Below are 11,706 nucleotides of genomic sequence, written 5' to 3'. Positions count from 1 at the left end.
GCGTGCACCACCAAGCCTGGCTCAGAAATACCTCCTTTTTAAAAAAAAAATGCGTTTGGAACAGGATCTCTCCATGCTTCCAAGGGTGGCACTAAGTTGCTGAGGCTGACCTTGAACCTGTGATCCTCCTGTCTCAGCCTCCCAAGAATTGAGATCCCAGTCCTGCGCTGTCATGATAGGCTGGTCCAATGTTTTAAACTAAGGAGTCCTACTAACTTGTTGGCTATGGCTGAGAGAGACAAGAGAACATTTTCAGAAGCACTGTGATATGCTGGGAGATAAAAATTCTTTATAGAGCTGGGTGTAGTGGCTTTATAAATTGTAAAACCTACATCAGAAGCTGAGGAAGCCTACTGTAAACCTTTCTAACTAATCAAATATCCAGCTACCCACTACATCCCAAACCCTTTTCGTTCACTTACTTTTGTTTTGAAACAGGGTCTCGTAAGGTTTCTGAGGGTCTCACTAAGTTGCTGAGGCTGGCCTCGAATCCACAATGCTCCTATTTTCAGCCTCCCAAGTATTGGGATTACGGGTGTGCACCACCACGTCCTGCTGTCCGGCTATTTACTACTTGAGGCCGTTCTAGCCCTGGCTTCCAGGTGAACCGCTCATGAGAACTCAGAGGCTGCTTGATCACTAATAGTCTGTATCAAATTCCCTCCCTCTTCTGTTTTCACTGTCTGAAGCTCAAAGTAGAATTGACGAATGACAGTCCAAGGTTTCAAATGCTCCCCAGCCCTGGGGAAGATGGAGCGGGGATGCTGCGGACGTCCTGTCCCCAGAGCCCGAAACATGACAAAGATGAGTGACCACAGAAATGAGAACAGACATCTGATCATAAAACCCGGAGACACAGATTAATTCCACGTCTACCCAGAGTTACTGTCTTACACAGTCAGCTCCCTGGCCACGCCCAGAGTCTTCCCACCCCAGGGGTCCTAAACAGTTCTCAGCTTCTAGCTGCAAACATTAAAATGGCATTGTGATGGAGCTGGGTGTGGTGGCACACGCCTGTCATCCCAGTACTTGTGAGGCTGAGACAGGAGGATCGCAGGTTGAAGGCCAGCCTCTGCAATTTAGTGAGACTCTGGTCTAATTATTTTATTTTGTATTTATTTTGATTCAGAGTCTCATTAGGTTGAGAATAGGGCTAGGTGTACAGCTTGGAGACAGAATGCCCTTGAGTTCCGTCCCCAGTGCCACAAAAATAAATAAATAAATAAATAAATAAATAAATAAATAAGTCCCCAGAGGAAATGTTTTTCTAAAGACAATTTGAGATCTCCGGGCTGTTCTGTTAGTCACTCAGCAGCAAGATCAACAGTCAGCCATGAGACCACAGAAACCCCAGATAAATCTTTCTCCCTCTGGGAAGTATGAATCCAGGTCACGGCACCATCTCATCCCGTGATACATTGAAGAAGAAATAATCTCCCAGCGGGTAATCTAAAGCGGGCCCGCCAGTTCTGAATAATGGCGCGCACTCCGTGGCCTGACAAAGCCATTGGACCGAGTGGGCCCATTTGTATCGCCGAGAACCGCCACACTATTGTCGCCAGGATTGATGAGCGTGCTGCCAGAATTATTTCTAATAAAATGCCTGAGGATTTTTTCTCTGCAGGGAAAAACAACCCTGGGTCTAGAATGTGGCGGAGGTTTTGTGAGAAGCTGCTGGAGGGAAAATGAGCTTGTCTTCTGGTTGGCTGCGGATAGGAGTTTGAGTTTTCCCACCTCTTCTTAAGAGTTGCTAGCTGTATCTGCCACTCCGACCTTCCTCATCCTGACCTTGCAGCTTGGTTCCTCTCAATCGTCCTTCTTCCTGGTCATCTCTGGGCAAACAAATTTTAGTTCAAAACAGAAGAATTCGCCGGGCGTGGTGGCGCACGCTTGTCATCCCAGCATTCGGGAGGCTGAGACCGGAGGGTCGCAATTCGAGGACAGCCTCAGCTACTTAGTGAGGCCCTCTGCAACTCAGTGAGACCCGGTTTCAGAATAAAGAATAAAGAAATAGGGCAGGGGGTATGGCTCGGAGGTCGAATGCTCCTGAATTCCATCCCCAGACCCACAAAAAAAAAAAAAAACCTGGTCATAGCAGTGCACATTTATAATCCCAGCATTTGGGAGGCTCAGACAAGAAGACTGTGGCTCACAGACAGCCTTTTCCCCTCAACAGGGTATTGAGATTGGCACTGGTATCCTCACATAGGTATACAATGTCCATGGAAGTGATTCCTCCACTGGTCCCCTCTCCTCTCCTCACTCCCCTACCGCTAGACCACGGGGCATCTCTTCCATCACCTAATGCCCACCTTGTATCTCCATCACACTCTGGCTCCTGCACATGACATAAAATATAAGACCCTCACTTTCTGTGACTGGCTAATCTCACTTAACATCATGTTCTCCAGGTCCATACACGTTCCTGCAAATGACATCATTTTGTTCTTCTTCGTTGCTGAATAGAACTCCCATGGTGTGTCTGTCCCATAATTTTGTGATCCATTCACCTTATGGATGGACACCTAGGTTGGCTGTGCCACTGTAAACACAGACGTGTGTACATTACTCTAAATTTTTATTTCGGTCCTTTGGAAAGATCACCAGGAGTGGTGTAGCTGGATTGGGGATGTTTCTGTTTGTTGCTGTTTTGTGGTACTGGGGATTGAACCCGGGGCCTTGTACAAGCTAGGCAAGCTCTGCACCTGTTTTACCTCCTTGTGTCTCCTGGCCTCTCTCCAGGCTGTGGTGTTGCCCCCGTCCTGTCCCACTGGGCCAGCCCATTTCTTCGCTGTGTCAACCTCAGCCTCAGAAGCGCCAGGGCCGCCGTGGCTGACACCCAGTGAAAGGACGTGCTTCAGAGTCCCGCGAGAAGACCCCGCCACTTACCCGAGCGCTGGAGGAAGCAGGTCCAGCTGAAGGCGGCATTGGGCATGGTGGCGATTCCTGCATCAAAGGAACCGGTGATGGGTTACGAAATTATGGGATGGTACCCAGCAGTAAAGAAGAGCAAGATAGTGTCATTTGCAGGAAAATGGATGGCGCTAAGATCACGGTGTTAAGTGAGATTAGCCGGTCACAGAAAGTGAAGGGCCCTACCTTTTCTCTCCTATGCAGAAGCTAGGGGGTAACTGGGATACACGAGGGGCTTTTCATAAAGGAGGAGAAACCCCAGTGGAGTGAGGGGGGAGGGTCTAAAGGAGGGGAATGTTAGGGGAAGGAGCAGGAGAATTAATGAATGAAACACTGCCCCTGAAGTTATGAACATATGTGAGAATATCAATGTCAGTCTTGATATCTTGTATTGGGAATGGGGGGGGGGTTGGGGAGGGAGCCGGGGGAAAGCTCACCAGATGCTGTGTGCGTGTTTGAAACTGCCACTGTGGGCCGGGCGTGGTGGCGCACACTTGTCATCCCAGTACTTGGGAGACTGCGACAGGAGGGTCTCGCAAGTTTGAATCCAGCCTCAGCTACTTAGTGAGGCTCTCAGCAGTTTAGTGAGACCCTGTTTCTAAGCAAAAATGTAAAACTAGGTCTGGGATTGTAGTTCGGAGTTAGAAGGCCCCTGGGTTCCATCCCCAATGCCAAAAAAAAAAAACCCAAAAAAAACCCACTGCGAGCTGTGTTATGGTATGAAACTATAATGCACCAATAAGACCACCGTTATAAAAAAGGAACCATCCAGGTGTGATGGTGCGCACCTGTAATCCCAGCATTTGGGAGGCTGAGATGGGAGGACTGCAGTTGGTGGCCAGCCTCAGCTCCTTAGGCCCTTTGCAACTTAGACCCTGTTTCAAAATAAAGAATAAAATAATAGTAGAGCTGGGGGGGTAGCTTGGAGGCAGAATGCCCCTGGGTTCCATCCCCAGTACTAAATAAATAAATAAATAAATAACTCTTAAAGAGAAGGGTCACTCAGTGAGCTGTCGAGCCCCACGGCTATTTTGCTGATGTTCTGGTTGATAGAAAGTCACTCCAAGTCCTGGACGTTTTGTTTTGTTTTGTTTTGTTTTGTTTTGTTTTGTTTTCGGTGGTACTGGGGTTCCTGGAAGCCCTTCTACCTCCGGGCTACACTCCCAGACCTATTTTTTTATATTTTTATTTGGAAACAGGGTCTCTTAAGCCAGCGCAGCTGGTACAATCCTCCTGTCTCTGCCTCCCAAGCGCAGGGATTACAAGCGTGCGCCACCAAGCCCGGCCCGGCTTTTGTTCTTAATTTTGAAATGGAATTTCATTAAGTTGCTGAGGCTAGCCTCAAACCTGTGATCCTCCTGTGTTAGCCTCCCAGGAACTAGGATTATACTACCACTCCCATCCTGCCAATTCTTTATAATGAATCTAATTAATACTAATAGCTATACTATTTTTAAGTAACTATCAGAAATCTTAGTATTTCATCCAGAAACATTTTGGTATGTGTCCCTACAGGACGCATTCTTTCAAAATGTAATATATGTATTTAAGAAATCTTACCTTGACTCTGGACGTAGATCTTACCCTTAGCGTGCGGCTTTTGAAAGGAGAAAAGAAGGAAAAAAAGAAAAAAAACCATAAACTTGATAATCCCTTTTATACTGTTTAGAAATAAAACAAGCCATTAACAGAATCTTGCTGGAAACATCTCTATGAATGAGCCACACAGCTGACCACAGGCTGTGAGTCTCAGGAGCACAAGGAACTTAGGCGTCTAATCGGTTTTGTCATTAAAAATAAAGCATCTATAAGCCGGGCGTGGTGGCACACCTTGTAATCCCAGCACTCGGGAGGCTGAGACCTGGAGGATCGCGGTTCGCGGACAGCCTCGGCTACTTAGTGAGGCTCCTTGCGACTCAGTGAGACCCGGTTTCAAAATAAAGAATAAAAAATAGGGCAGGAGGTGTAGCTCGGAGGTTGAATGCCCCTGGGTTCCATCCCCAGACCCGCAAAAAAAAAAAAAAAAAAAAAAAAAAAAAAAAAAAAAAAAAGAGCATCTATAAGCACAGAAGTCCCTAAAATTGGGCTTAATTCAGCTTTCCAATTTTTACAGTTATGAACTTAATAGAAAAGTTGTTGAAGCTCACTCAGAGAGAAGGCCATGCAGAGTTTCTTTTTGTCCTTTTATTTTTAAGGGTGGGGGATTGGACCTTTGCATTCTATATCCAAGTTATATTCCCAGCCTTATTATTTTTATTTTATTTTTTGGTACTGGGAATTGAACCTAGGGTCCTTCTACCTCAGAGCTACACCCGCAGTCCTACTTTTTTATTTTTATTTTGAAACAAGGTCTCACTAGGTTGATGAGAGTCTCACTATTTGCTGAAGCTGTTTTCAACTTTCAATCTTCCTGCCTCAGCCTCCCAAGTACTGGGGGTTAGAGGCAGAGCTTATGATACACCTGCTGTCCTGAAGCTGGGGAGGGAGGTTGTGGGAAGTGTGGTGTGAGGGATGTGCATCCTCTACAGGGAAGGCGTATTCCTCACCCTCAGAATAGGAGAGGAAAGGAAGAAGAAGAAGAAAGAAGTGAGCCCAGTGTGGCGGCACACACCTCTAACCCACAGCACCCGGGAGGCTGACACTGGAGGATCGCAGGTTCGTGGTGTCTGCCTTGGCTACTTAGTGAGACCCTGTTTTAAAATAAGAAATAAAAATAGGAATGGGGATGGAACGCGGAGTAGAAATCCCCTAGGTTCAATCCCCAACACCACAAAATAAAAAATAAAATAAAATGGGGCTGGGAGTGTAGGTATGAGATAGAATGTCCTTGCATCCCAATCGAGAGAGAGAGAGAGAGAGAGAGAGAGAGAGAGAGAGAGAGAGAGAGAGAGAGGAGAAAAGGGAAGAGGGGAGAGGGGAGAGGGGAGAGGGGAGAGGGGAGAGGGGAGAGGGGAGAAGAAGAAGAAGAAGAAGAAGAAGAAGAAGAAGAAGAAGAAGAAGAAGAAGAAGAAGAGGAGGAGGAGGAGGAGGAGGAGGAGGAGGAGGAGGAGGAGGAGGAGGAGGAGGAGGAGGAGGAGGCAGGAGGCGGCGATGAGGACAAGGAGGAGGAGGAGGAGGACGAGGATGAGGATGAGGAGGAGGAGGAGGAGAGGAGAGGGGTCGGGCAAAGGTAAACTGGCTTGGATTGGTTTTGAAAAACATGTTCTGTGTTGAAATGTCACCAACAGTAGTTAGTTTCCCTAGTTCAATATTTATTGCTTCATGTGTCCTGAAATGAATCAAAGCCCCTGTGTATCATTTGTCTTGCCAGATCCCCCCATCGACGCTTTTTAACTCATCTCATTTTTAATATTAATTCAAAAGAAAACTGAATAGATGGGGGAGTGGGATGGATAAGACTCCGTTTTAATGTCTATGAGAAAATACTACTTAACGTGGCATATTATTACATGTAAAAAGCCAGTGGTTTCGTTGTTGCTGTTGTTTTTTGCTTTGTTTTGTTTTTCTCTGGTACTGGAAATTGAACCCAGGGGCATTCTACCTCCGAGCTACACCCTCAGCCCTAGTTTTTCTTTTTCTTTTGAAACAGGGTCTCACTAGGTTGATGAGAGTCTCACTACTCACTGGGGCCGTCCTTGAACCTGTGATCCTCCTGTCTCAGCCTCCCAAGCACCGGGGTTACAAGCCTGCGCCACCACCACCGGCTAAGCCAGTGCCATTTTGGATAGGCATCTAAAAATAAGCATGGCTTTGTAAGAGAAACAAATGCTGACTGGTATCTTCTTAAGACAGCATGAGAGGCGGCCACCACCAGACGACTTCCCATTCTTGGGTTAGCTTCTGAAGTTAAAACTTTCTACTCTTGGAAGCCAATATATATATATATATATATATATATATATATATATATATATATATATATATATTCATATTCCTAGGGCGGATGGGGATATTGTCCTACCCAATCCAACATGGAACAATCAGAGAGATAAAACTTAAAGGACCCAGGATTTTGGTCAAGAGCGAGGATCCTGGGTCCCCCGTCTCATCTCTCCCAATTACAGGTGTGGTAGTGCAGACTGGGAGTATTGGGGAGTATTGGACAGGAGAACCACATGTTCGAGGCCAGCTTCAGCAACCTAGTAGACTCAGCAACTTCGTGAGATCCTGTTTCCAAATAAAAAATAGAAAGGGCTGGGGATGTAGCCTGGAGGTAGAAACCCCCTGGATTCAATCCCCAATATCAAAAAGAAAGAAAAAAGCCAGGCGTGGTAGCTCATGGGTGGATTCCCAGTACTCTCCAGGAGGCTGAGGTAAGAGGATCCTAGGTCTGAGGGCAGCCTCAGCAACTTAGCCAAACCCTCAGCAATTTAGTGAGACTCTGTTTCCAAATAAAATAAAATAAAATAGGGCTGGAGATGTAGCTCAGAAGTAGAATGCTTCTGAGTTCAATGACCAGTACAAAGAATCAGGTTCTTAAAAATGCCAAATCTAGGGTCTAATACGACAAACCAACAGAGTAAGGCTGCCCCAAACAGGACCAAGGTGATGAGGAACCCTTGGGCGTTGTGTTCTCTACAAAGTAGGTCCTATCAGCTAATAAAAACAGCACTAAAGCTAACAACCTGAGCCTAAGTGAGACCATTTCAAGTTAAAGCAGATAAAACTCTATTGAAATCCAATCAAGCTAATCTGTGTAGCCTTGGACAGCCTAGATAATAAACCCAGCGCCGGGACCCCAGTGTGTGTGTGTGTGTGTGTGTGTGTGTGTGTGTGTGTGTTACTGGAGAGTGAACTCAGGGACATTCTACCTCTGAGCAACACCCCCAGCCCTATTTTATTTCTATTTTAATACAAAGTCTCTATAGGTTAGTAAGCCTCTCTACTTGCGATCCTCCTGTCTCAGCCTCCCAAGTAATGGAATTATAAGCATGTTGCACCACCACACCAACTCACAATTTCATCTCTAAAAGGCCACCCTGCCTTTCCTGGATTGAAGTTAACTGGCAGGTCACTATAAAAACCCTTCCTGGGCGCCTTCCTATCTCCTGGGGTCAGACCCCGTCACCTGAGTCCTTTAGACATCTCAAAGTAGGCTCTTCCTGGGGATGGGGACAACACAGATAAATCAACAGAGTGGCCCAGCCACCTACACTCCTGGGCACCGGAAACAAAGTTAGTTCAAACCCAGGTGGGAAATACAGACAAGTGTTGACGTCTCAGTACCAAAATGATGTCAAACATCTCAGTCTCACCCCAATGTGGTGGTGCACACTTGTCATCCCAGTACTTGGGAGACTGAGACAGGAGGATCACAGGTTCAAAACCAGCCACAGGAACTTAGTGAGACACTGTTTCCAAGTTAAAAATTAAAAAATGGGAGCCGGGCGTGGTGGCGTACGCTTGTAATCCCAGCATTTGGGAGGCTGAGACAGGAGGATCGCAATTCACGGACAGCCTCTGCTACATAATGAGTCCCTTTGCAACTCAGTGAGACCCTGTTTCAAAACATAAGAAATAAGCCAGGTGTGGCGGTGCACACTTATAACCCCAGCATTTGGGAGGCAGAGACCGGAGGATCGTAGTTCGCGGACAGCCTCAGCTATTTAGTGCGACCCTTCGCAACTCAGCGAGACCCTGTTTCAAACATAAAAAGGACTAGAAAATAGGGCTGGGGCTGCAGCTGGGGAGGGAGAATGCCCCTGGGTTCCATTTTCAGCACCACAAAAAAGCACAGACAAGCAAAGAAATCTGTTTTTTTCATACCGGTTGCCGGAAGAGAGGCTGAAATTTTGGATATAGAGAATGTGTAGTTAGACTGCGGCCAGACCTTGCCCTCTACCCTCCGGTTTCCGGGAAGCAGAGCAAGTGACAGCTGGTGGCGATGTCTGTGTGGGGCTGGGAGTTCACCGGGATCATAGGGTGGCGCCAGCCAAGCCCCTGAGTCCTAGGGTTGGGAATGGCCCGGCCAGGAAGGGAAAATCGCAAGACTTTGAACAGGTGACACGGTGGAGGTCAAGTTCAACCCAGGGGCAATGGCTCAGTCAATCACACCTACACAATAAGGCTCAGTAAACACCGGGACGCTGAGCTCCGACAACTTTCCTAGCGGTCACATTCCACAGGTCCCGTCACAGACAGACACCAAAGAAGTACCTTTTGATTCAAGAGAGGGAGAACGGGAGATTCTGCCTCTGAGGCCACCCTGACTCCTGGCCTCTTCTTCGCCCCTGGCTGATTTTAACTGGTGACCTGCTTTACCATGAATCGAGACTGGGAGATCTGCCAGTGCTTGCAGGGGGCGGTTTAGTTTGCACTTGTAGGAGTCATCAGGACAGAGGTCCCTCTAGGCGTCTACACCAAGTACTGCGCTTCGAGAGGCAGGATGTCTGATTCTGACCACTTGACCCCAGGGTTCAAAACATTAAAATTCTTTTTTATTTTTTTTCAGGTTTGGGAATGGAACCTAGGGGCATTTGACCTCCGAGTTACACCCCCTGCGTCATTTTTTATTCTTTTATTTTGAAACAGGGTCTCACTAAATTGCAGAGGGCCTCACTAAGTAGCTGAGGCTGTCCTCAAACCGCGAACCTCCAGTCTCAGCCTCCTGAATGCTGGGATTAAAAGCGTGCGCCACCACATTTTTTTTTTTTTTTTTTTTTTTTTTTTTTTGGTGCTGAAGATTGAACCCAGGAGCCAGGCATAGTGGCACGTGCTTGTAATCCCAGCATTCGGGAGGCTGAGACAGGAGGATCATGGTTTGTGCATAGCCTCCCTCAGCTACTTAGGCCCTTTGCAACTCAGTGAGACCCTGTTTCAAAATAAAGATTAAAAACTAGGGCTGGGGATATAGCTCAGAGTTAGAAATCCCCAGTACCACACACACACAAAAATAAAGATTACAAGCTGGGAGTGGTGGCACAGGCTTGTAATCCCAGCATTTGGGAGCCTGAGACCGGAGCATCACGGTCCATAGACAGCCTCAGGTATCTAGTGAGGCCCTCCGTAACTTAGTGAGACCCTGTTTCAAAATAAAGAATAAAAAATAGGGCAGGGGGTATAGCTCAGAGGTAGAATGCCCCTGGGTTCCATCCCCAGTACCACAAAAAGGGGGGTGGGGGCTGAGGGCTTACCTCAGAGGTAGGATACCCCTGGGCTCAATTCCCAGTACCCCCCCAAAAAAATCACCAAGCCCAGCTGATTTGGGGTTTCAAATGCTCGGGCATGGTGGTGCACGCCTGTAATCCCAGTACTTGGGAGGCTGAGACAGGAAGATCAGAGGTTCAAGGACAGCCTCGGCAAGCAGTGAGGCTCTCAACAACTTAGTGAGACCCTGTTTCAAAATAAAGAATAAAAAATAGGCCAGGGGGTATAGCTCAGAGGTAGAATGCCCCTGGGTTCCATACCCAGTATCACACACAAAAAAACTGCCCTTCAAGCAGAGATAGTGGCGCACACCTGTAACCCCAGTACTTGGGAGGCTGAGACAGGAGAATCAAAAGTTCAAAGACAGTCTCAGCTAACTAGTGAGGTTGACAGCAATTAACAAGACCATTTCCGAATAAAAGATAAAACTGAGGTAGAGGTATAGCTCGGAGATAGAATGCCCCTGGGTTCCATTCCCAGGACCGTGCACATGCGCACGCACGCACGCACACCCACGCACACGTACACATACCCCCAAACAAAACCCAAAAGTCTGCTGTTCAGCCTCCTGACTCTGCAGTTCCACCGGCGCAGTCAAGGTAATAACCCAGCACCAACACTTACCCAGTACATCTGCGCCCTCTCCCTCATTGGCTCCGTGAAAGCCACCGCGAATCTAGCAAAGGAAAAAAATAACAAGAATTCATTTAGCCAGAATTCATTTAGCCTCAGAGTGGAAGGGCCGTTTGGCGCAGGTTAACAGAGACGAGTTAAGACACTGCGTTTAAAGGGAAATCGGTCTTTAGTGCGCGTGGCCGCTAGCCGTTAGGTTTAATCTCTGTTCACCTCAAAGGTGGCACACTCAAGCCAGCATGGTGGCACATGCCCGTCACCCTAGTGCTTGGGGAGGCTGAGACGGGAGAATTGAAAGTTTGAGGCCAGCTTCAGCGTTAAGTGAGACCCCTGCAACTTAGTGAGACCCTGTCTCAAAATTTAAAAAAAAAATTAAAATAGGGCTGTGGGTGTAGCTTGGAGGTAGAATGCCCCGGGCTTCATCCCCAGTACCGCAAAAAAAAAAAAAAAAAAAAAAAAAAAAAAATAGAAAAAGAAAAACAAAACAGTGCCACACACCTGACAGACACATTTCTCTGTCCCAGATGGCAGCTCCCTGCTGGGATACCTCACCTCCTCCCTCCCTGCTGAGATGTCTAGCCCAAAGGTCCCAGGACAGAAAGGAAACTTAAAATATCACCCTTCTCTGGGCGTGCTATTTGGGAGGCTGAAACAGGAGGAGCTTAGGTTCAGCTCTGAGGTCAGTCTCCGCAACTTATCAAGGTCATAACAATTTATTTTGTTGTGGTACTAGGGATGGAACCTAGAGACATTCTATCTCTGAGCTACACTTCCAGTCCTTTTTTTCTTTTCTTTTCTTTTTGTGGTATGGGGAATTGAACCCAAGGGGGCTCTATCTTTGAGCTACACCTCCAGTCCTATTTTATTGTTTTTTGTTTTTTGTTTTTGGTGGTGCTGGAGTTCCTAGAAACCCTTCTACCTCCGGGCTACACTCCCAGACCTATTTTATATTTTTTTATTTGGAAACAGGGTCTCTTAAGCCAGCGAGGCTGGCTTCAAACCTGCGTGATCCTC

At 47.1% G+C, this 11,706-nt stretch overlaps 1 protein-coding gene across 1 annotated transcript in view; it reads right to left on the bottom strand.

Annotated features, from left to right (window-relative positions):
• Positions 1-11,706, bottom strand: part of GLT1D1 (glycosyltransferase 1 domain containing 1) — a gene marked incomplete at both ends in the record, with an annotated part of 59,894 nt that overhangs the window by 35,333 nt on the left and 12,855 nt on the right. Inside the window, 3 exons of the mRNA XM_080717603.1 lie at positions 2,890-2,946; positions 4,474-4,510; positions 10,684-10,735. Coding sequence (XP_080573729.1) covers positions 2,890-2,946; positions 4,474-4,510; positions 10,684-10,735 — 146 coding nt within the window. The remainder of the gene's footprint in view (positions 1-2,889; positions 2,947-4,473; positions 4,511-10,683; positions 10,736-11,706) is intronic.

Source organism: Muscardinus avellanarius (assembly GCF_963383645.1).
Source record: "Muscardinus avellanarius genome assembly, chromosome: 21".
Taxonomy (NCBI): domain Eukaryota; kingdom Metazoa; phylum Chordata; class Mammalia; order Rodentia; family Gliridae; genus Muscardinus; species Muscardinus avellanarius.
The sequence above is the reverse complement of the archived record's forward strand: the minus strand, read 5'-3'. Positions and strand labels throughout refer to the sequence as shown.